This window comes from Heterodontus francisci, chromosome 17 (assembly GCF_036365525.1).
Source record: "Heterodontus francisci isolate sHetFra1 chromosome 17, sHetFra1.hap1, whole genome shotgun sequence".
Classification (NCBI taxonomy): Eukaryota; Metazoa; Chordata; class Chondrichthyes; order Heterodontiformes; family Heterodontidae; genus Heterodontus; species Heterodontus francisci.
Window position 1 is genome coordinate 66949251 of NC_090387.1, and position 25933 is coordinate 66975183.

General features: G+C 43.3%; 1 protein-coding gene across 5 annotated transcripts in view; it reads right to left on the reverse strand.

The window, feature by feature from the left end:
* Positions 1 to 840: 840 nt before the first annotated feature.
* fhod1 (formin homology 2 domain containing 1) overlaps positions 841 to 25933 on the reverse strand; it is a 386223-nt gene continuing 361130 nt past the window's right edge. For all 5 annotated transcript variants that reach the window (XM_068049567.1, XM_068049568.1, XM_068049569.1 and 2 more), the window contains 3 exons: positions 11273 to 11426; positions 9892 to 10068; positions 841 to 5605 (listed from right to left, as the gene is read on the reverse strand). In XM_068049567.1, the coding sequence (XP_067905668.1) occupies positions 5523 to 5605; positions 9892 to 10068; positions 11273 to 11426 (414 nt within the window). In that variant the 3' untranslated portion in view covers positions 841 to 5522. The remainder of the gene's footprint in view (positions 5606 to 9891; positions 10069 to 11272; positions 11427 to 25933) is intronic.

The window sequence follows — 25933 nt, forward strand, 5'->3', positions numbered from 1 at the left end:
TACAGTCACCTACTTTTGTTTGGTGATTTGAGATTCAATGATGAATATTGATAAGTGCTTTGGGAGAACTCTCTGATCTTCAAACAAGTATTATGGTACCTTTTATGTCCTCCCTTAAAAACAGATGAGTCCTCAATTTAATGCATCATCTGAAATATGGGAGCACCTCCAATTATTTAAGACTGATGTTGGGCAGATTGAAATGGACTTAAAATGGCGGTGGAGCCAAAAAGATTAGTTATTCAAGAGCAAGTTGGATGATATAATGGGAGGAGTCTTCAGTTTTTCTTTGTAGACAGATGGTTATCATGGGTTGAATGGCTTTCCTCATCTGAATTCACCTTGTGAAATAATTGTATATCTTTGGAATGTTTTTGCTTGTGCCAGAGTTCACTTTTACAGAAATACTGCTTTGTGTTTAATCACCTGCACAATGGATAGGAGATTGGTTTCTACTTGCAATTCTTCACACAATGGGATCACAGACTTAACCAAACTGTAAAGAAGCAGCTTAGAATGCATGTGTGGTACTCCCAAACCTGGAAGAAGTAGCCAGAGTTGCTTTTGTGTACCTGCTGAAGTTATCAGCAGTTGTCCAGCAGCAGGCTACTTGCCTATTCTCTGTGCAAGAATAATGTGTAGAGCATGGAGAACCTAACAGAGCAGAGAAAATGACAAAGATTTGAAGACAAGAGAAACACTTAAATTCCCTCAATCAACCAAAACCCTCCATTTCAAATATTTATACTCAAAGCATATGGAAGAGATGGCAAAATAAACTAATAGAATCACCAATTTTCATCAACTCCAGAGTTTACAAAAAAAAGCTGAGCAACACAAGAAAATTCTGAAACATTTAATTGCTGCAACAACCCTTATACAAACATTCAAAAAAACTAAATCTTATGGATAAAAATATAAAGTTTATGAAAATACATCACACAGTTCTGAAGGACCTTTGATCTTATAGTTTATTTTAAAAGTAGAATGGTATGTATTTGTAACACTTAGTATAACTGCTTATTTCTGCAGATTTCTTTAATTCAGCAACCTTGCGAACCATTTGAAGTAAGGTACTTTGAGATCTTTATACATCGTTGTTGGAACTACCCTTCAATTAATATATTGTTTGTGTTGCCAATTAGTGGTTTTTCAAAAGTGTAATCTTAATACTGACTCTACACAGTCATTTAAAAGATAAATGTGACACCCAGTGCAAATTTGTATTCATAATGTGAAACACACACAAATATGGTGGTTTCTCGATCTCTGCCAACAGTTGTTTACTATGCTGCATAAAGACAACTCCAAATATATTTTTGTCATAGTCTGACAAATTAATATACTTGATCTGCTTTTACTGCAATGTAGTCATCATTATTATTCATATCAATCCTCCACTCTGTCAGTTTAAGATATCTTTACAACATAGTTGTTATAAACCAGTAATTTTATATAATTTAAACACTTGTGGTTAAGGGGAACAGTGGTGTAGTGGTAATGTAACTGGACTAGTAATCCAGAGGCCCCAACTAATGCTCTAGGGACATGAGTTTAAATTCCACCACGGCAGCTGATGAAATTTAAATTAAATTAATTAATAAATCTGGAATTAAAAGCCAGTCTTAGTAATGGTAACCATGAAACTACCAAATTGTTGTAAAAACCCATCTGGTTCACTAATGTCCTTTAGGGAAGGAAATCTGCTGTCCTTACCTGGTCTGGCCTACATGCGACTCCAGACCCACAGCAATGTGGTTGACTCTTAACTGCCCTCTGAAATTGCCTAGCAAGCCACTCAGTTGTACCAAACCGCTACAGAAAAGTCGAATAAGAATAAAACTGGATGGACCACTTGGCATTGATCTAGGCACTGGAAACGACAATGGCAAACCCTGTCCTGCCAACCCTGCAAAGTCCTCCTCATGAAAATCTGGAGACTTGTACCAAAATTGGGAGAGCTGTCACACAGACTAGTCAAGCAAACAGCCTGACATTGTCATACTCACTGAATTGTACCTTACAGCCAATGTCCCAGACAACTCCCTCACTATACCTGGGTATGTCCTGTCCCACCGGTAGGGCAGATCCACCAGAGGTGGTGACACAGGTGGTGTAAAGTCAGGAGGGAGCTGCCCTGGGAGTCCTCAACATTGAGCCTGGACCCCATGAAGTCTCATGGCATGAGGTCAAACATGGGCAAGGAAACCTCCTGCTAATTATCACCTATCGCCCTCCCTCAGCTGATGAGTCAGTACTCCTCCTTATTGAACATCACTTGGAAGAAGCACTGAGGGTGACAAGGGCACAGAATGTACTCTGGTTAGGGGACTTCAAAGTCCATCGCCAAGAGTGGCTCGGTAGCACCACTACTGACCGAGCTGGCCGAATCCTGAAGGACATATCTGCCTGACTGAGCCTGCGGCAGGTGGTGAGGGAACCAACAAGAGGTTAAAAACCTGCTTGACCTCGCCTTCAGCAATCTACCTGTCACCGATGCATCTGTCCGTGACAGTATTGGTGGCAGTGATCACCACACAGTCCTTGTGAAGATGAAGACCCGACGTCACACTGAGGATAACGTCCATCGTGTTGTGTGGCACTACCACCATGCTAAATGGCATAGACTCAGAAAAAAATCTAGTAGCACAAAACTGGGCAACCATAAGGTGCTGTGGACCATTAGCAGCAGCAGAATTGTAACCTCATGGCCCAGCATATCCCTCATTCTACCATTACCATCAAGCCAGGGGATCAAACCTAGTTCAATGAGGAATGCAAGAGGGCATGCCAGGAGCAGCACCAGACATACATAAAAATGAGTTGCCAACCTGGCAGCACAGAACTACATGCATGCCAAACAGCAGAAGCAGCATGTGATAGAGCTAAGCGATCCCACACTCAACCAAAGTTCTGCAGTCCTGCCACATTCAGTCGTGAACAGTGGTGCACAATTAAACAACTAACTGAGGAAAAGGCTCCACAAACATCCCCATCCTTAATGATGAGGGAGCCCAGCACGTCAGTGCAAAAGACAAGGCTGAAGCATTTGCATCCATCTTCAGCCAGAAGTGCTGAGTGGATGATCAATCTTGGCCTCCTCCTGAGGTCCCCAGCATCACTGATGCAAATCTTCATCCAGTCTGATTCACTCCATGTGATATCAAGAAACAGCTGAAAGCACTGGATACTGCAAAGGCTACAGGCCCTGACAACATTCCGGCAATAATACTGAAGACTTGTGCTCCAGAACTAGTTGCACCCCAGCAAAGCTGTTCCAGTACAGCTACAACACTGTCATCTACCCGGCAATGTGATAAATTGCCCAGGTATGTCCTGTGCACAAAAAGCAGGACAAATCAAATTCGGCCAATTACTGCCCCATCAGTCTACTCTCTCATCACCGATGCTCAGTTTGGGTTCCGCCAGAGCCACTCGGCTCCAGGCCTCATTACAGCCTTGGTCCAAACATAGACAAAAGAGCTGAATTCAAGAGTGACGTGAGAGTGACTGCCCTTCACATCAAGGGAGAATTTGACCGAGTATGGCATCAAGGAGCCCTGGCAAAGCTGGAGTTAATGGGAATCAAGGGGAAAACACTCAGCTGGTTGGAGTCATACCTAGTACAAAGGAAAATAGTTGTGGTTGTTGGAAGCCAAACATCTAAGCCTCAGGACATCACTGCAGTAGTTCCTGAGGGTAGTGGCTAGGCCCAACCATCTTCAGCTGCTTCAACAATGACCTTCTCTCCATTATAAGGTCAGAAGTGGGGATGTTCACTGATGATTGCACAATGTTCAGCACCATTCGTGACTCCTCAGATACTGAGGCAGTCCGTGTACATATGCAACAAGACCTGGAGTACATCCAGGCTTGGGCTGATAAGTGGCAAGTAACATTCACGCAACACAAGTGCCAGACAATGACCATCTCCAACAAGAGAGAATCTAACCATCTCCCCTTGACATTCCATGGCATTACCATCACTGAATTCCCCACTATCAACATCCTGGGGGTTACCATTGACCAGAAACATCACTGGACTAGCCACAGAAATACTGTGGCTACATGTGCAGGTCAGAGGTTAGGAATTCTGCAGCAAGTAACTCACCTCCTGACTCCCCAAAGACTGTCCACCATCTACAAGGCACAAGTCAGGAGTGTGATCGAATACTGTCCACTTGTCTGGATGGGTGCAGCTCCAACAACATTCAAGAAGCTCGACACCATCCAGGACAAAGCAGCCCGTTTGATTGGCACCCCATCCACCAGTTTCAACATTTTGACTCCCTCCACCACCGACCCACAGTGGCAGCAGTGTGTACCATCTACAAGATGCACTGCAGCAATGCACCAAGGCTCCTTAGACAGCACCTTCCAAACCCATGACCTCTACCACCTAGAAAGACGAGGGCAGCAGATGCATGGGAACACCACCATCTGTAAGTTCCCCTCCAAGTCACACATCATCGTGACTTGGAACTATAATGCTGTTCCTTCACCGTCGCTGGGTCAAAAACCTGGAATTCCCTTCCTAACAGCACTGTGTGTGTACCTATACCAGATGGACTGCAGCGGTTCAAGAAGACTGTTCACCACCTTCTGAATAGCAGTTAGGGATGGGCAGCAAATGCTGGCCTTGCCATCAATGCTCACATCCCATGAAAGAATTAAAAATAAAGCATGACGGTTCCACTAAACCTATAGCTAGTTCATGTCATAGTATTTAAAGTAGTTCAGTGGCATCTCCTGTTGGCTCAGTGGGTAAATGCAGCGTGTGTGGGTGATCCAAATATGCCAGGGAAGTTCCAACGTCAATCCCTGGTCTGTAGTGAATTTGCTAACGACTGACATAGCACCAGTGGGGAGGGGTCTTAGTGTCTCCGGGTTGGGGGAAGTGAAAATTTGGCCAGTGCTTCCATATCTGATCACCAGCCATTAAATCCTCCTGGAAGTGCACATGCGCACCTTGGATGAGGACAGGGTCAAGTCCAGCTGTGAAGCCCTTCATGGTCTAGTAGCTTGCTGTCACTCACTGTCCCGTTCCACACTTGGGAATGGTATTGAAGGGTGAATGACACCCGCAGAACTGACATCCAGCAAGAGTCACTGCTTTCAAGAAAGGATTGGAGGAAATTTGTTGGGAAAGAAAACAGATCTGAGTTTTCAGTTGAATACTAGCAGGTTTGAGAGAAAACATCATTCAGCCTAAATGGAGAAGGGACATTTATGATTGTTTTGGCTGAACTCTTATCTGTCCTCGGAATCCATTATCTAGAATGAATTGAGCTGTCAGATTTAGTGAGCCCTTCTCAAATGGTTTCAGTTCAATACATGATTCCTTTCAACAATGTGCTGATACAAGGCCTAGGGCCACTGTAACAATTAAAAGTATTCGTGAAGTTCTGGAACTTGTCAGGAATCTGGAGGGATATGAAAAGTCTTTCTTTATTTTTCTGTGTTGTTAGCATAGATGTCTCAGATTGTTGATGGTCACTGAGCTTCGCTCGTATCCAAGCGTCTTATACTTCTACTTCTGGTGCTTTGGACAAACCCAAGGCTTGGACGACGTCAGGAGTCAGACCACTCTTCAGAGTTCTTCGCACTGCACAGAAAGAGCAATCGCCATTAGTACAGTTAAACAGAACACTACTATCTAATACATTAGTCACTCCAGCTGAACTGGTGCAGGATAAAATCTCATCCCAGTTCCTAATGGGATGTACCCATAGCATGGCACTACCCCTGATACGGTGCCAACTGGCACAGTACCATCTCATTCAGGGAGGCGGTGAATATGGCTGTTGAGGGAGGTATTATAATTCACACTGGGGCACTGGAAACTTTCTTCCCAGATGGTGAGAAAGACATGTCACTGGGACAGAACAGAGTAGCATTTACTCTGCGCCTAGTTGTTATAGAACAAAAGAAAGAACTTGTATTTATAGAGCATTTTTCACAACCTCAGTATGTCTCAAAGTGCTTTACAGCCAATGAAATACTTTTTGAAGTGTAGTCACTGTTGTAATGTAGGAAACACAGCAGCCAATTTGCACACAGCAAACTCCCACAACAGCAAAGTGATAATGACCAGATTGTCTGTGTTTTTTTGAATGAGGTTTTTTTGAGGGATAAATGTTGATCAGGACACCTGGGAGAACTCCCCTGCTCTTCTTCAAAATAGTGCCATGGGATCTTCTCCATCCACCTGAGAGGGCAGATGGGCCTTGGTTTAACGTCCCATCCAAAAGGCAGCATCTCCGAGAGTGCAGCATTCCCTCAGTATTACACTGGAGTGTCGGGCTTGATTTTGTGCTCAAGTCGCCGGAGTGAAACTTGAACCCAGAACCTTCTGACTCAGGGGTGAGAATGCTACCCACTGCACCACTGCTGACACCTAACCTGGCATGCTGGCACTTTGTAGGGAGGGTGGAGTCGGTGGGTGGGGGGGGGGGGGGGGGGGAGGGGTGGTGGTGATAAACTACAAAAAGTGTTCCAATCCCCATCACTGACTTTTCACTTAGCGCAATGATTACATTTACCTCCCTCCCCTCTAAATAAAAGATTTTTAATCAATCATGTAACATGAACTGTTGATGCAACAAGTTTAGCAACATGTACCACACTGACAATGAAAATACTAATGAAAACAGCTTCAAGTTCTTCCCCTGCCCACAAAACAGAGGCAATAGTCTTTTCAACAGCAGCTGAAAGTTAAGAGAAAATGTATAAATTGTAAGATCACATTCAGAGAGCAAATGAAGGGCACTGCCGGAAGACTTGCATTTTCATTGTTGCAACAAGTGTAAAAATAATTTATCTGAAATTTCATTTGGGCCCAACGAAAAAAAAGTCAAAGAAAAAGAAAACTAACAATCGCCAATGGCAGGGCTCTCCTGAATGATTATTTTGCAAATCAAATTACTAGTGTATCATTATTGTACATTAGATTAATTAAACAATCTTAAAATTGGTACAGCTCACCACTGAACTGTTTGGGCACAGTGAAATTTCAGTGAAATATTGAACACCAGCTTTGTTAAATTACACCGCAAGATCTCTTGCAGCATTGTCCATGGGTAATCTGGTCACGATGTTTAGCTGATAACCTGATCTGTCCTTCAAGGTCACTGCATTGGATGGGCAGAAGTTTTCACCGTTTAAATACTAGAAAGACCGAAGTCATTGCCTTCGATCCCCATCACAAACTCTATTGCTATATACCATCGCTCTCTTCGACTGATGTCAGAGGCTGAACCAGACCGTTCACAACCTTGGTAGCCTGACTGACCCCGAACTGAGCTTCCGACACCAAAAATTCTCCATCAGCAAAATCACCTTCTTCCACCTCCGTAGCATTGCCCAACTCCGTCCCTGTCTCAGTTCATCTGCTGCTGAAACCCTCATCCAACATTTTGGAAAAGCCAAGGCGAGATCTAACAATACCCTCCTGGTCAGCCTCCCTTCTTGCACCTGTCATAAACTTGAGCTCATCTGCTGCTCGTATTCTAACTTGTGCCAAGTCCTGTTCGCCCATTGCCCCTGTGCTTGCAGACCTATATTGGCAGCTGGTCTGGCAACACCTCAATTTTAAAATTCTCATCCTTGTTTTCAAATCCTTCTGTGGCCTCATCCCTCCCTATCTCTGAAACCTCTCCAGTCCTACAACCATCTGACATCTCTGCACTCCTCCAATTCTGGCCTCTTGTGTGCCTTCAGTCACCTAGGCCCTAAAGCTATGGAATTTCCTACCTAAACCTCGCTTCCTCTTTACCTCTCTCTCCTTCTTTAAGATGCTTCATAAAACCTACCTCTTTGATCACCTGTGATCTCCTTATGTGGTTCAGTGTCAAATTCTGTCTGATAATGTTCCTGTGAAGCACCTTGAGACATTTCACTACATTAAAGATGTTATATCAATGCAAGTTGATGTATACTGCTCTCTGAGGGAATTGCAGTTGTGTGTAAATTGCTTGGGTCTATTAGGAAATTTCTTATTAATGACAGGCTCAAGGTCAATGGTTGGCTTTCTTTCTTTGTAACAATGGTGCAGTTGCATTAAATATGTCAATTTCGGTTGGCAGTTTCAAACTGATAATGAATTGGCTTGCTCCAGCAGTCAGTATTATGTCACTCATTTTAAACAAGGCTTCTTTCAAAGAAAATTGTATCATTACAATGCAACTGATTTTTTGCGTGATAAAAGCAGCGAGTGTTGCACCCATAAAACTGAGGGGTGGTTGGCAAAAGGTCACTCGTATATTATCACCAAAAGCTAGACAAAGGTGTGAGCTAGTCACTGCATGCCATGGTACTTTTCATAATCCTGAGTGACACTTTTGTGTGCCCTGAGGAATTATAGCAATATGAATAATGCAATGTGTACGTACATTTTTCATTACAAAATGCCCCACTAGGTCAGAAACTTGGACAGTACAATATCACAACCAGTAAGCCAGCAGTTCAATTCCGAGAATTGCACATCACACCAGTTCACATGCGTCAGTGAAAGGAATTTTATCCATTCATAATCAGAATCGGGAAAAAATGGATGTTGAAAGGACATATTCCACTTTAAGGGAGAGAAGATGAATAAAACAATGCTATATTCTGCCTGAATTGTGTTTTCTGCAAAATGATCACCATGTCAGTAGATAGCAAGATATTTAATAGTGAGCTGCTTGCAAGCAGAGCAAATTAACAACCTTGAAAGGAGAAAAATAGGGGATATATTCAATAAACAGTAAAGTTTAGGTATGAACATTCAGCACATATTGCACACAGGTTAACACCTGTTTAAAAATCACCCACTGAGGAGTGTTGCATGAGTGCACTGAGTGTCTGTACCTGAATTTCACCCGTTCAAAAGGAGAGTGAGTGAGAATGCAACAAAGAGGCTGAAAGCTACAAAATTCAAGAGACACTTCCTTTTGCTGCAAATTGAGAGGCATCTTTGTAACTAATATAAGGAAAATCAAGTAACACAGTAATTTAATGCAATTACACATGGTCAGCTTACAGTTATCAAACTACAAATTTTCCTACACTTTGAAACATCTTAAATCTAAAGTTTTTCACGAAAAAATTCATCTGTGATAACAACCAAAGAACAAACATGAACAAGATTCTGTATCTGGGAACCACTTTTTGGAGTCTGTGAGAATTCAATATGATTGGTTGATCAGACTGCCTGCCCTGTTGCTGATTGCCACAGACCCTCATAAATGGTGCCAAATTCAAAGCAACATTGGAATAAAGGAAATCTACACTCTAGAGTTAGTTAAATCTTTCTGCGCAACTTTTCTCAAGGTCAGCAGTGAGTGCCAACCCTTCACCATTGACTGAAAACTCTAGGCCAATATTTTGCCGCAACTGATTTTCTTTTAACAACTTACATTTATATAGTGTAACTTGCAATGATATAGCACCTTTAACAAAGAAAAATATTACAAAGCATTGCACAGAGATATAATCAGGCATAGGTGGATACCGAGCCAAACATGGTGATACCAATAGGGGCAGGAAGAGAAGCCATTGCTGAAGATGCTGTGGCTATGGTTGGATAGATCAGTGTGGAAGAAGTTCTGACAGTCTAAAATAACAGAAAAAAAACTCCTGCATTAATTTTTTCTATATGGGATATTTCAATAAAAACAATTTAATAATTTATGGGTTCAAGAATGCTTACATGGAAGTATTACCATTATTACAAGAGGCTGTTCTTATATAGTCAGGATTCTGATGAAAACAGTCTCATCCTATAAGTAATCAATGGCACAAAAGGAGATTTGCTTCAATTTCATAGTCTTACAAAGTTTTGGGGAAACATAATCACTCCTTCCATAGCTGCTCCACCCCCCAGCCCCAATCATTAAGGATAAAGATACTCACAAGATTTCCTGTTCGCTCTTGATCTCTTGCGTTCCTTGGGGGTAGATGGCCTCTGATTGGGATTCTGTGTGACGGATTTTACCAGGCGGTCCATGATTTCATCAGTAGCATCATCAGCTGGACTTGCTGCTTCATCTTTAGGGCCAGAAGGATTTGGTGGACTAACCCTCCCAATAGCTGCAAGAACCAAAAGGGAAAAAATAAACAACAGTTATGTTAAAAACAGCTACTGTACTAGACTTTTGAAATGCATATTGTGACCAACATGATGGCAAAAGTACACTTCTGCTAATCTGGGTGTTTGTAGTAGTTGTATCTTGTATTTGTTGCAAGTATGCACAAGTTTGCACAAATCTAGTGAATCCAATAAACACCAAAACAAGATTCTCATCCCTCTATAATCATCAGAAATAAAGACTACTAGTGTTAAATGATTGTGGATTTTAAAAGCAATACTATCAATGTGATAGACACCCTGAGCCTTTCTTTGCCTCATACAGTCAAAGGATGGTTACCATATATCTAGCAATCGAACCTTTGTAGAATAATTGGCTCGTAATCTTTCCTAAAAATTGATTAGGAAAGATCCTGTTCAAAAACTTCTACAGGGAGAAACCCCCACCCCCCACAATGGTTCAGTTGGGAAGACAACTATTCAATATTGAGTTGACTGAAAATAAGGTAGCTTTATTTTTCATGCTCAGTCTGCTCAGAATTAGCAAATCTGAGCCAGGGTGGCAGTAAGGAGTTACCGTTGGCCTCAGGGCCCCTGTGCTATGGAAAAGAGAAAAGCCGGCCTAGGTTCCTGCCCCGATCGCTGTCCAAGCATCCCTGTTATGAAAGTACTTGTTTGTGAATGTCAGATGAGGGAAAGATCTAGTTAGGCGATGATGCCCACCATGATCAAATAGCCAGCTAATACTCATTATCTTGACTCGAAAATGAAAAAAAAAAGCAGCAACTGCACATGATACTGGAGGGTGACCATTGTCTTTGGATTGTTATCTCAGCATGGACCAGTATTATTAGGTGAGGAAGGCAAGAATTGAGGTCTGAGGAAAATTCTACAATTGCTTGTATAGTGTGGAACTTAAATTCTACAGCTGTCAATCCCAATGGATTTTAAACTGTTCCTTGTAAGAACCCAATAAGATGCAATAGAACAGTGCTAAATTCTGAAATAAATTTTGATGGATGTTTCCAAAGGATGGAAAGCTGGGGAGAATTTCACCTATATTCACACTGTAAGTTGATAAGTCTATTTGTGTTGGATTTATACAGACCAAGATGTGAAGAATGCTGAAATGCTCTGGCTAGACAAACTGAACAAAAGCAGCATGGACTGATCCCCTCCCAATGAAAAGGTGGAAACGGAGCTCACATCTATTGCCTCTGCTCCTTCGAGTCTGTGGCTCTGGTACAGTCAAAATATTTTTCATGTTCTCATGCTCCTCATCTGCTTGTAGCTGGTGATCTGTTGTTTCAGGAGCTGGGTTGCTCTCAGTACTACCAGCTGCGGTAGAGAATTTTGCTGTCTGCAATAATTTGCAAAGAGAAACATGCCTCAGTTAGACTGTTAACTTGCTGACTTTCAACATAAAATGGGTTTCTTTCCGCTCATCGAGGCCAAAATGCTTTGTTGTCTTCCTGTCACCCAAATTTACAATGGATTAATGGCTAAAATGTATATTATACATGTATATAAAATATCAATATTTAGGCTTTGAGACCCCATAGGCTTAAATGGATGCAATGTGCAAGGTTACTTGCCCCTTCATTCATAGGTGATTCACATAAAACAGGTCACTCTGCGTTTGGACCATACATTATGAATATACCAACATACATGCTTCTTTGTTGCTGTTTTAGTATGCTTTTACAGTGCTTTTTGAGGAAAACACTTGACACTCAATATGTTCAACCAATGCAAAGCAGCAACTGGCATAGGCAACATAGAATGCTTAACTATGTAGCTAAAACAGTAGACCACAAGTCAGAGGAGATTGTGATCAAACTGCAGTACTCTGGTCAGACTCCTGGTATCCTGTTCTGGTCACCAGGTCATATGAGAAACAATTGAGTCTTGGAGAAAGTACAGAGAAGGCAGATCATGTGCCAAAAAAAAAACCCTGGGCTTTTTGGCCTTAAAAGGAGGCAACTGAGCAGTGACCTTAGAGAGTTTTTTTTTAAAGATACTTACCAGTATGGAAAAGATAAACGAGAAAACTACTTTAACTGCAAGGGTTGGACTAGGGAACACAGGCTCAAACTAACAAAGGGAAATTTAACATATCAGGAATTTCTTCACATTCACCTCTCTCTCTCACACACACACACACACACACACATACACACACACAGAGTAATTAATACATGGGTGGAGTTGTGCTGGTAAAAAACTGAGTTCTTGCAAGCCAATTGGATAATGCAAAAGAGACACGTTAGGGCCTTTCTGGATGGATGTGCCACGATGGACCAAATTGTCTCCCTCATCTACAAGTCCTATGTGAACACTGAAAATTGAAACCTAATCGCCTCTGGGCTTTTCCCTCATCACATAACCAACATCCACACATCATGTTTTAATTCACTAACCTGTTTTTTTTTAACAAAGATGTTCAGTAATGAGACTGTGTCACTCTGCATTTAACATTGACAAATTTCCAGGAAAATGACATCATCACCATTTTACTTGGATGACGATGCTCTTTTAATCTGACAGACTGCACTATTACTAGTTGCAGGATGGTTGTAGTCAATAAAAGGAGAATGGAATAATCCATTAACTATTGAGGTGAATTGTGACCTCAGCACCCCCCGCAGAATGGGAGACCATTGGTCAATCAGTGCGACAATGTTGTAGCCGTTTTCTGACGAGTGCTTCTTGCACATGTCGTTTCCACTGGAAAGACACGACCCCATTTAGTCCCTTATATATATCCATTCTGTTGGGAAGAACTGAATATGTTTGCTGTACGGCTAATGTTTTCCACATATTTGCATTCATGATATACGACTAACCAAAGGGTCAGTGTGCAGTGGACAAATGCATTTGAAATAACTGAAGCAAATCAGAAGGTAAGAGTAATTCAAAAATAATCTTGCACTGAACTAAACTCAGCCATTTAGTCTTATAAAACAAACAAACAAACACTTTCTTTTAGGTCACACTGACCTCACCAGAGTAACCCAGCCTGGAGCCAAATGTTGAAACAGAGACGGACATTTTGCTATTTAGTATCTAATTAAAAAAAGAAATCAGACAGGGCATGTATTCTTCAGTTTTAGAGCCAGAAATCCCTTGAGTGCAGCAAGGAAAGTTCAAATCCTGTGCCTGTCACCCTGACCCACACACTTACTAAAGACCCAGTAGTTCTTGTTGATATTCTCTGGTATAAAATTTAAATTGTTCAAATGCCAAACTTAATTCAAATCACACATGACAGCTGAAAAGTTATGATCATTTCTTTGATTGAGTTCTGTTGGGTAACAGTGCACAGAGTAAGAAGAAACAACTGGGAGAAAAAGCAGATGCATCGGAGCCAGATGATGGGTTGAGTTTGGGGAGAGTTGATCAACCAGACCATGAGATGAGAGCTCCAAAGAAGGTTTTAACTTGCTCCACATCAAGTTGGGAGGGAAAAGCACACAATGAATTACACGACCAAATTGCTGGTCTCTCTAACTGCTCGCCTCAGTTTGTAAAACATCCACCTTGGTTTGTAGCCCACATTGTTCTCGTGATTGTAATCCCCCCGCAAACAATGAATGAGACTTGTTAACAACTATGTACTTGTAATTGAAGAGGTTTGCTACACAGTGTTGTAATGTTCCTGCAGATTTATAAAGTGTTTTGTACATTCTTCTCACATATAACAGCACTAGAAGCTTACAGGGTAAGTTAAAGCAGAAAAAAAAAGCTTATGACGATCACAAAAATTTGATACTTAAGAAAGCCTAGAGGAGTATAGAAAGTGCAGGGGTGAAGTAAAAAAGGATATTAGAAAAGCCAAGAGAGGACATGAAAAATTGGCAGGTAAAATCAAGGAAAACCCGAAGATGTTTTATCAGTACATTAAGAGCAAGAGGATAACTAAGGAAAGGGAAGGACCTATCAGAGATGTACAAGGGATCTTATGTGTGGATGCAGAAGATGTGGGCTGGGTTCTCAATGAGTTTTATGTCTCTGTCTTCACAAAGGAGAGGGTTGATGCAGACACTGTAGTTAAAGAGGAGGAGTGTGGAATATTAGATACAATAAGCATAATGAGAGAGGAAGTACTAGAGGGTCTGACATCCTTGAAAGTTGATAAATCGCCAGGGCCGGATGGATTGCATCCCAGGTTGTGAAAGGAAGCCAGGGAGGAAATAATGGATGCGCTGAGGATCATCTTCAAATCCTCACTAGATAGAGGTGAGATACCAGACGATTGGAGGTTTGCGAACGTTGTACCATTGCTTAAAAAGGGTGCAAGGGATAGGCCAAATAATTATAGGCCGGTCAGTCTGACCTCCGTGGTGGGTAAATTATTAGAATCAATTCTGAAGGACAGGATAAACTGCCACTTAGACAGGCATGGATTAATCAGGGATAGTCAGCATGGATTTGTTAAGGGAAGGTCATGTCTTACGAACTTGATTAAGTTTTTTGAGGAAGTAACAAGGAGGAATGATGAGGGTAGTGCAGTATTAGTGGTCTACATGGATTTTAATAAGGCATTTGACAAGGTCCCACATGGCAGACTGGTCAGTAAAGTGAAAGCCCATGGGACACAGGGGAATGTGGCAGGTTGGATCCAAAACTGGTTCAGTGATAGGAAGCAAAGGGGAGTAGTCGATGGATGTTTTTGAGAATGGAAAGTGGTTTCCAGTGGCATTCCACAGGGCTGAGTGTTGGATCCCTTGCTGTTTGTGGTATATATTAATGATTTGGACTTAAATGTGGGAGGCATGATTGGGAAATTTGCTGATGACACAAAAATTGGCCTTGTAGTTGATAGTGAAGAGGATTGCCGTAGACTCTAGAAAGATATCAATGGTTTGGTTGAATGGGCGGAAAAGTGGCAAATGGAATTCAATCCAGATAGCTGTGAGGTAATGCATTTGGGGAGGGCAAACAAAGTGAGTACACAATAAATGGGAGGATATTGAGAGGGGTAGAGGAAGTGAGAGACCTTGGAGTGCATGTCCACAGTTCCCTGAAGATGGCAAGACAGGTAGATAGAATGGTGAAGAAGGCATATGGAATGCTTTCCTTTATTGGCCGAGGTATAGAATTCAAAAGCAGGAATGTAATGCTGGAACTGTATAAAACGCTGGTTAGGCCACAGTTGGAGTATTGCATACACTTCTGTTCACCACATTACAGGAAGGACATAATTGCTCTGGACAGAGTACAGAAATTTACAAGAATGTTGCCAGGGCTTGAAAATTGCAGTTATGAGGAAAGATTGGACAGGCTAGGGTTGTTTTCCTTAGAACAAAGGAGGCTGAGCGGTGACTTAATTGATGTGTCCAAAATTATGAGGGGCCTCGATAGAGTAGACAGGAAGGACCTGTTTCCACGAGCGGAGAGGTCAATTACCAGGGGGCACAGATTTAAATTGATCGGTAGAAGGATCAGAGGGGGCATGAGGAAAAGCTTTTTCACCCACAGGGTGATGGGTGTCTGGAATTCACTGCCAGGAATGGTGGTGGAGGCAGAAACCCTCAATTCTTTTAAAAGGTACCTGGACATGCACCTGAAGTGCTGTAACCGGGCAAGCTATGGATCAAGTGCTGGAACGTGGGATTAGATTGGGCGGCTAGTTTTTTTCGTCCAGCACGGACACGATGGGCTGAGTGGCCTCCTTCTGTGCCATAATTTTTCTAGGATTCTAGAATTGGATATGGAATGATAGGCTAGAATGAGAAATTATTGTAATCGTTTTATAATTTTTGTATACGTAAATGCATGGCTAATGCTTACAAAAAAAGTACAGAGAGAAATGTTGTTCGAGGGAGTATTTTTGAGCTAGTTTGACACAGCACAGTATTGTGTCTAAGCTTGTGTATGAGCAAGTACAGTGTACACTCAACTCAGAGAAAAAAAACCAACCAATTCTGGGATACCACAAAAATTTGGAAGTCTTTTTTGTTCCCTGTTAGCAAAGTAGAAACCACGACTCCACCTTTAGTATAACAGGTCAGTTGCTAATAAATCTAATAGGCTTTCTAAGCTGAGAAGTTATTTTGTGGATGGTAGATAGAAAGATCTTGCAAACTAAGAAACCTAAATCAAAGGCCTGGCTAATCAATTGTTAATGTTAAACCATTCAAAATGAATGAGTTACTGTTGGTGTTTGGTTTGGAAAATCAGGTCTGATCATATAGGACACCAACAAGATTGAAATGAGTCAGGGAGAAAATGAGGTACGTCACAATGGAGTGTCTAGGCCATGCCGAGCTTGGTTTTTAAAAGCCTGTCAACTGTAGAGGTAGGGAAGATTGAGGGAGGTAAGGATATGAATATTTACAGGTTCTGGGAAAGAATAATTACTGTTCTTGGATTGCATCAGTGAGGATAGAAGAAGAGGATGTAGAACATGACGTGTGAAGCTTGGGATGATCAAGTGAAGAAAGCTCAGAACAATGAACACAATAGTATGAATACAATAGAGAAGCCTAGAAGGGCTGCAATAGAGGGAGTTATCTAATGACCATCTTTCTCTAGTACCTGAGTCAGAAGAGTTAGAGGGGTACTAGAAGATTAATCTTGGAAATGAAAGGAATACTTATGTGTTAGAATATGGAATTTACAAACATTTCTGAGTTGCTACATGGGAAAAGCATGAAAAAGAAAACTCCAGTTTGTTGGAGGCAGTTTCAGTATTGGAGATATATGTGATGGTACCAATTGAAGACAAGGACTGCTTTAAGGCTAGTCAGAGGTTGTGACTCAGGAATAACGATAATTTTCCAGCTCACAATATATGAAGCTGCTTACATTACTCTCCAGAGCACACAGGGACAGCTTTCAGCAGTTACCACTGCTTGCATAACTTAACTTCTAAATGATGTAGCAATGGTTGCCATAGTCTTGCTGTCACTGGCTGAAATTAATCATGATGAGAGTTTTTCGGTCTTTAATATTAGCAGCTGTGTTAGCTCAACATATTTTGGAAAACAAAAAACTTTTCACTGAAAAATTGTTAGCTGAGGCAGGTTTAAAAAATAAGCATAATAAATGAGTATTTGCACATCCACTGTTTCAATTAGATGGCCGTACCGATACCCTCAAAGCAGTCAACTGGGAGGTAATAGCATTGTAATTTATGTGACTTCCTTATCCTTAGTTTAAGTCACAAAATTAGTCTTAATTTCTGTGGAAGGCTTGGCACTGAGTGTGGACACTAATCTGAAACTAATTTTCTCTGATCTTTTATGTTTATGTTACAAAATAATAGGTGGACCTAGATCATGTTGCTTAGGTTTCCAGTTGTTGCATCTCAGTTCCCTCAGCTTCTTCTTGGTGTTTATCCAAGGAATATTTCAGACTTACTACAGTGATCCTATACCTAAACCAAAATTGGCACCGAGAGGTTCAGTTTTGATGGCGTCTTGGGAGAAAAAAATAGCTTGCAATCCAGTCACAACATTGCAGTCTATGCCAGAATCTCAGAATTTGTAATTATTACATATTCCTATGACATTAACTTGCCTTTCACTGACTTTTCAGTTACCAAGACATTATAATCTGATAAGGTAACCCTGGCCTCTTGAATATATATTCAAGCCCTCAAGAGAGGAAATACAAGCCCATAATTCACCACTTAGAAGCTCACTTTGATCTGCATTGCCAAGCTACTATGCAGACCTCCCCAGTGCACATCCAGAATGTCAGTGGTACTTGGGGACTCTAAAAGATGACTTCATGCAGACCAGGAGGCCAAAGCCCTTAGAAACAGAACACTTGCATAGGTCAGCCTCCCGCATTGCACATTCATTTCTTTCAATTGCTGTTAGATTACAAAACTTTCAGAGAACTTGTCAGCATTTCCACTACAGTGGTTCAATTAATTCCAGTTACTGACAGCTAGATTGACTTCTCCAAAATGGTAAAGATTCCTCAAATGGTACTGTTGATGCTAAACTTTTCCATTTAAAGCATAGATAGCAATGAACAGTGTGGTATCTCTTCATTCTGACCTAGCTGGGCTACAATACAAACTAAATTGCATCAACATTAAAACACTTTAGATAAAAATATCATACTTCTTGTTACAAAATGATTTGTACCAGTTTTACATTCCAAATCCCAAATTGTGTGCATTTATATTACATACATTTGATCCCTCGGACTTTTGCCTTCATCCAGTCTGCAACGCCTTGCAGAGATTCTTCCAGCATGTTTCAGTTCAGTGCCTCAAGGCTTAGCCTTGAAACATCCCGGGCTAGAAGAATTTCTACAAGGCTCTGGTGATAGAAATAATACAGGAGTCACTTAAAAACTTTTCAATAATAATACCCACATTGTCTCTTCACTGGGTCTTTACTGTCACTCATAAGAAAGGAAATCAAATACTTGGGGTAGGGACATTGTTGATGTTTACAGCTACTGAAAAATTTCCATTCCTAAACAACCATAGAGCAAAAAGCAATGAAACCAAGTGAATAAACTGATCTCTCAATGTATGGAATGCAGAATTTATTCCAACTGGTTGAGGATAACAGGACATCAATTCTGCAAGTGATAGCCCTGTGGTGGTGCCTAACAGCAAATAAAAACAGAAAATGCTGGAAATACTGGCAGCATCTGTGGAGAGAGGAAAACATAGATCATGCCACTTTGTTTTCAAGGGCAATAACCTTTCATCATTGACCTTAAACGTTAACTCTGTTTCTCGCTCCAAAGATGCTGCCAGACCTGCTGAGTATTTCCACCACTTTGTCTTTATTTCAGATTTCCATCATCCGCTTATATATTGATGCCTAACAATAACTGTTTTTGCCATGATATGTATTTTCCACTCTGAAAACTACTTTTAAGGATTAATTTTAATGGTGCTTATATTTTCAATATAATGACCATACATTCCTACTTCAATTAATTTTTTTTTAAATAGCACTGATCATTTCATCAACAGGGTGCAGGAATCGTGGTAAACACCTACTATCTGGAAGCTTTGTAGCCGATATTACACTTCGGGCCTGCCTCAGTGGACAAATGTCAACATAGAATATCATTTCTTTCTCTGTTCACATCACATCAAGCCAATGAACATAACCCTCAGTCCAGCTCCATCACTCATGGAAAAAGGATCTTGTTTCAGATAAATGTACGATTTTGCACCAATTTCACCAACAGAATTTTCAAGTTTGTTTTTATTCTTTTATGGGATGTGGGCGTCGCTGGCAAGGCCAGCATTTGTTGCCCATCCCTGATTGCCCTTGAAAACTAAGTGGCTTGGTGGGCCATTTCAGAGGGCAGTTAAGAGTCAATCACATTGCTTACGGTCAGGAGTCACATATAGGCCAGACCGATAAGGAAGGCAGATTTCCTTCCCTAAAGGACATTAGTGAACCAGTTGGGTTTTTACAACAATTTCAATTCCAGATTGAATTTAAATTCCACCAGCTGCCATAGTGGGATTCGAACCCATGTTCCCAGGACATTAACCTGGGCCTCTGGATTACTAGTCCAGTGACATTACCACTACGCCACTGTCTCTCCCAGAAGGTGGCCGACCATTTATTCTTGAAAAATGTTATTGTTTATCTCAGGTGAGCATAAAGAGTGTTACAGCTCTCACTGCAGGTAGAAGCCCAAATCCTCTCTGTGAGGTTACTCAATATTTTCTGAAAGGGCAGCTATGAAGTCAACACCAATCTGGAGACTTTATCTAGAAAGTGTGAAAGGAGTCTGGACTAATCTGCCCCTTAATTTCCCCTGCTGTTTATTTAGACCAGTCAAAACGTAGCATGTAGCTGTTGAAGAGGAATCAAACCTTAAATAATCACTCATAGTGAAATTGCATTTACAGAGGGAACAATCAAACAAAACTGTTTATTTCTTTAAAGTTCTATTTATCTTCCTCATCTATATGCTGTCCCTGTGACATTACCTGCTGGATTTAGTGAGCCCGTCGTGGGACCCAGTGGCGGACCTGGAAGTGGGCACCGTCCCCTCTTGTCATGTTTGCAGCTGGCCCATTGCAATCATGCGGTGAGTGGCCAATTATTATAATGGAGGCAAAAACAAGAAACGCTGGATTCACTCAGCAGGTCCGGCAGCATCTGCGGAAAGAGAAGCAGAGTCAACGCCTCGGGTCAGTGACCCTTCTTCGGAACTCTGAGTCGGAACTGAGTTCCGAAGAAGGGTCACTGACCCGAGGCGTTGACTCTGCTTCTCTTTCCGCAGATGCTGCCGGACCTGCTGAGTGAATCCAGCGTTTCTTGTTTTTGTTTCAGGTTTCCAGCATCCGCAGTATTTTGCTTTTATTATAATGGAGGCACAGGGTTCAGCCAATCACTCAGCGGGGGTGGATGCGAGATGCCAAATACAGCATCGGATGATGCCGGAACAGGTGCTGGCACCATATTTATTTTATTTTCATTTAGAGTTACAGCACTGAAACAGGCCCTTCGGCCCACCGAGTCTGTGCCGACCAACAACCACCCAGTTATACTAACACTACACTACCCTCATATTTTCTACCACATCCCCACCATTCTCCTACCACCTACCTACACGAGGGGCAATTTATAATGGCTAATTTACCTATCAACCTGCAAGTCTTTTGGAGGTGGGAGGAAACCGGAGCACCCGGCGGAAACCCACGCAGACACAGGGAGAACTTGCAAACTCTGCACAGGCAGTATCCAGAATCGAACCCGGGTCACTGGAGCTGTGAGGCTGCGGTGCTAACCACTGCGCCACTGTGCCGCCCATTTAAAGGCCTGTCAGCCCTACATTCACTCCTGCCTGGTGTAAAATAGTGCCTTCCTGAGTGCCCTCTGCTGCCTGATAGACAAGGAGCTGTACGTGAACCTGGAGCAACCATGGCTGAAGGAAGATGCTATGTAGCTCCACAGTTTAGCGCTGCCTCCCTTCAGATTCTCTTCCAGGCTGCAAGGGAAAGGCGGGAGGTCCTCTTCCCCATTGATGGCAAGAAGAGGTCCTCCTGCTTGACCAATCAAGCCTGGAGGGAGATCGCAGAGGTGGTCAGCAGCAATGGGGTCTCTCCCAGGACACGGGTAAAGCGCCACAAGGGGGCCAACAACCTCCTTCGTTCTGCCAAGGTGAGTTCTCCTTCTCTCCTTTTTGCATGGTGGCTACATAGGAGGGTGTGGGACATGAGGAGGGAGGCACCACAAAGATGCTGGCAAAGGGGGTTAAGCGTCATGACATCCTGCCAGATGCATGGCTGTATCTCGGCCACAGGCCACCATCTTTCACAGCTCACCCTCATTAACTCCCCTGAGAGCAGACAAGAGTGTGAACTATATGTGTTACCCCAATAGGGGACGAGGGGCTGCCACTAGCAGAACTGTCATGTTGATCGCTCTGCCAAGTATGACTATCTCCCTCTTTCCACTTGCATGAGAAGAGGGCCCATAACAACAGGGAGACATCCAGGACTGGCGGAGGCATCGCAGACATCAGGCCTCTCTCCATGGCTGAGGAGGAAGCACTTGAACTAGCGGCGACCCAGGGTGGCTGCACAATGGTGGATGGTGAGACTGGAGTCTCAGCACAAGAGAGTGAGGATTGTCTTCAATCGACAGACATATCACCTCTGGAGACCCCCATCACACATGGCTGACATGTTGAGATCTTAATCCTAACCCACACATTTGTTTTCTCTCATGCAGGTTGGGGTTCTCCAGGAGATGCTAGTAGAAGGGGGACATAATTCCACATCTAAAGAGAATCCAGAGTCAGAGGATGCACTGTCCCATGGCTCTCCTGCATCTTCCACCAGTGCAGATACTTTCATCTTGGTGGGTTTCCGTTCGGCTATAGAAGCAGGGTCACATGCTGGTGAGAGCACCGCACACGCGCAAGAGCAACTGGTTGATGCTGAAATAGCCGAGGCCGCTGACAGTCAGAGGACTGTGGATGGCCAGGCCTATGATGAGCCTCTGCTGTCGACAGCACAAGGTATGCTGGAGTTGCAGAGAGAGGTTAAACAACATCTAGCGGAGGTGCCAGAGGCAATGCTCAGCCATGAGCAGACGATGGAGGAGTCCATCCATGCCATGACTACTGCCTCGTCTCAGGCATGTGAGCACATGGATTCCTCCATCAAGAGGTTGGCAACCCTCATGGACAGCTGGATCCCATAAATGCGCGCAGACCTGCACACCATGAGCTCGATGCAGCAGTAGCAAGGTAAGAGGAGGATGCGATGCCTGGAGTCTTCTCCAGTTCCTCATCCTTCTCTGGTCAGCAGGGAGGTTCAAGTGAGCCTTGAAAAGGAGGAAGAGAGACTGACCTCCATATCTGGGGGCTCCCCTCAGTGTGGTCCAAGAGTGGACACTGGCTCCTTAGCCCCTCTGCCAGTGAGCCCAGCGCCAGTAGCCGCGATGCCAGAGGAGAGTCGTGTACCTATGCAGGAAACCCCCAGGCAGCTGGGGTCCTCCAGGCCTCAGGCAGCAGAGGACAGCTGCCAAAGTCATCAAAGGCCATTGGGCTGCTGAAGATGAGATTCCTGTGTCTCGATCGATCTGGTGGAGCCCTGCAGTATGCCCCTGCGAGGGTTTCGCGTATCGTGGTGGTCTGATCAGCAGCCTGCCTCCAGCCAAGCTGCTAGCAATAGGTTCACTCCTCATAGAAGCACTCGCAAACGTATAAAGAAAATTACCTGGAGATACTTGGGGTTTCACGGGTGTTTGACTTTTGACATTTGTTTTCTCATATAAAGTTCTTTTGCTTTTGAATTAACTTCCATAGTGGAAAATGATTATTCCATCATGCCTTAATTATGAGCTGTTGACTTCTCCCTTCCTCCTTACTGAATGCCAATATGGACACAGCCCTCATTTGATTAGCATCTCCCATGGGCCATAGTGTGTGGTTCAGCTGTGCACTACACATGGAAGACAAACAGAAAGGAGGTGACAGACTACATGTATTGAGGTGAGTCTTTATTGATTTTACTCTGAGAGGCCATCATGGTGGCTGAAAGCAGGTAAGTATGAGATTGTCTCTTACTTCCTTGGCCCATCGCTCAATGTGCCTGACCTAATCATGTCCTCATCATGCAAGGGCTTGCCTCTCTGCAGTTCTAGATTGTGCAGAGCACAGCAGACCACCACGATACACAAAACCCTCACTGGGGCATACTGCAGGGCTCCACCGGATTGATTGAGGCAGCGGAATCTCATCTTCAGAAGCCCAATGGCCTGCCTGATGGTCGCTTGGGTGGAGCCGAGACAAGTGTTGTACCTCTCCTTCGCTGCATTGCGAGGGTTCTTCACAGGCATCAGAAGCCATGTCTTCAACGGGTAGCCTTTGTCACTGAGAATCCAGCCCTGAAGATAAGTGGGAGGGCCTGAAAAGCTGTGGCACCAGGGACTGCCAGAGTATGTTGGCATCATGGCTGCTTCCCAGGAAGTGGGCACACACCTTCAGAAAATGCTTTCAGTGGTCACAGACCAGTTGAACATTGATGGATTGGAAGACCTGCCTGTCGATGAAGGCGGCTGGCTGCTCCGATGGAGCCTTAATGGCCACATACGTGTAATCTATCACACCTTGAACCTGAAGGAATCTAGCGATGGCCCCAAATCAGATGGTCCTCTTGGCCTGACTGTTAGGTAGCGCACATAGTTGTAGGCCCACTTGAAAGGGCATTGGTCATCTCCTTGATGCAGTGGTGAACTGATGCCTGAGAGGTACCACACATGGCCCCAGTGGATCCTTGGAATGATCTAAATGCGTAAAAGTTAAGTGCCATGGTGATGTTCAATGCCACGGGCATAGGGTGAGCACCAAATCCCATAGGTCGTAACTCGTCCTGCATATAAGACGGTGACGGCCTCCCTGGAGAGGCGTAGTCTTTGCTGACAATGATGCTCGGACATTTAGAGGTAGCTGACTCGAGTTCAGTACACATTCCGGTGTAGATGGGCCCTTCTTGGTGTGGCTGGTTGCTGCTGCTCTCGTCATGGAGCTTCACAGGCAGGCACAGCTGAACCCTGGCCCTCCCTCCAAAGGAGACGCTGCATCACGCCACGGGGGTCTAAAAAGGTAGGGTGTATGGAACCATGCCAGGTGATCTGTAGGCTTCCAGACCACTGTCCTTGGCAGCTTTCCCTTTGCTACTTCTCTTAGCAGACTCCCTGATGGGCCTCAGTGTCTACCCTTGCTGATAGTTGACCCTCTCACCCAGCAGTATTGGCATCCAACCCTCTCACTCAACAGTTTGGCCACCCAAAAGAGCCACCCAAAACCAAGCCCCCACTTTGCAGAGCATCCGAAACCCTGCTCACTCTTGCAGGGCACACAGCACTGTAGGCCAACAATGGTCTTCGCTCTCCCCTCTTCCCCTATGCAGTGCTGGTCAAGACTGCCTACACGTCGCAGCACTGAGGCCTCGCCAACTTTCAATGGCTGGGATTCTGAAGACACACGAGGGCCACTTAATACGAAGCCCCCCCACCCCCCCATTGAATCACTTACAATTACATGCTAATGTATTCAAACTAACTGTTCTACAGTTCAAATTACACTCCTGTCTTGTCAGGGCAGCGAGGTCACCTTGGTGCTTTCCCGCCGCTGACTAAATCCAGAACCAACGTCACAACTTTGGGTTTTTGGGCAGATGCATCCGATGCCATTCTCTGGCGCCCCATGCCTCCACTCGTATTCCAAACGGCCGCACTAAATTCAGCCCACGGAGTCATTTTCCATATATACCTTAGAAATATAGCACAACCTCTATAGCTGCTCATTTGACTGTCTCACTGCATCTGTATTGTCTGGTTGTTTCTCTGCCATCAGGTTTTGGATGAATCATGGAATTGTAGTATGGTTACATAGAAGGAGGCCATTCTATCCATCATGGCCATGCCAGTTCTCGGTGAGAGCAACTCAGCTAGTCCCACTCCCCTGCCCTTTCCCCGTGGCCCCGCAATTTTTTTCTCTTCAGATGCTTATCCAATTCCCTTTTGAAAACCAAGATTCGATCTCCTCATCTCTGGAACCATTCTTGCAAATCTTTTCTGCATCCTTTCTGAAGCCTTCATGTCCTTTCTAAAGTGTGGTATCCAAAACTGAACACAATACCTCAGTTGAGACCAAACCAGTGTTTTATAAAGGTTCATCATAACTTCCTTGCTTTTGTACTCTATGCCTCTATTTATAAAGCCCAGGATCCCATATGCCTTTTTGACCGCTTTCTCAACCTGCCCTGCCACCTTCAATGATTTACGGCACATATACCCCCAGGTTCCGCTGTTACTGCACCCCCTTTAAAATTGTACCCTTTATTTTATATTGCCTTTCCTCATTCGTCCTAGCAAAATGAATCACTTCACACTTCTCTGCATTAAACTTCATCTGTCCATCCATTTCACCAGCCTGTCTATGTCCTCTTGAAGTCTATCACTATCCTCCTCACAGTTCACAATACTTCCAAGTTTTGTGTCATCTGCAAATTTTGAAATTGTGCCCAGTACACCCAAGTAAATGTCATGAATATATATCAAGAAAAGCTGTGGTCCCAGTACCAATCCCTGGGGAACCCCAGAATATAATTTCCTCCAGTCCTAACAACCACCATTCACCACTACTCTCTGTTTCTTGTCACTCAACCAACTTCATATCCATGTTGCCACTGTGCCTTTTATGCCAAGGGCTTCAACTTTGCTGGCAAGCCTATTATGGATCAAACAGCTTTTTGAAGGCCATGTACACCACAGCAATCATATTTCCCTCATCAAGCCTCTCTGTTACCTTATGAAAAAACTCAATCAAGTTAGTTAAACACAATTTGCTTTAACAAATCTGTGTTGACTTTCCTTAATTAATCCATAGTTGTCCAAGTGACCATTAATT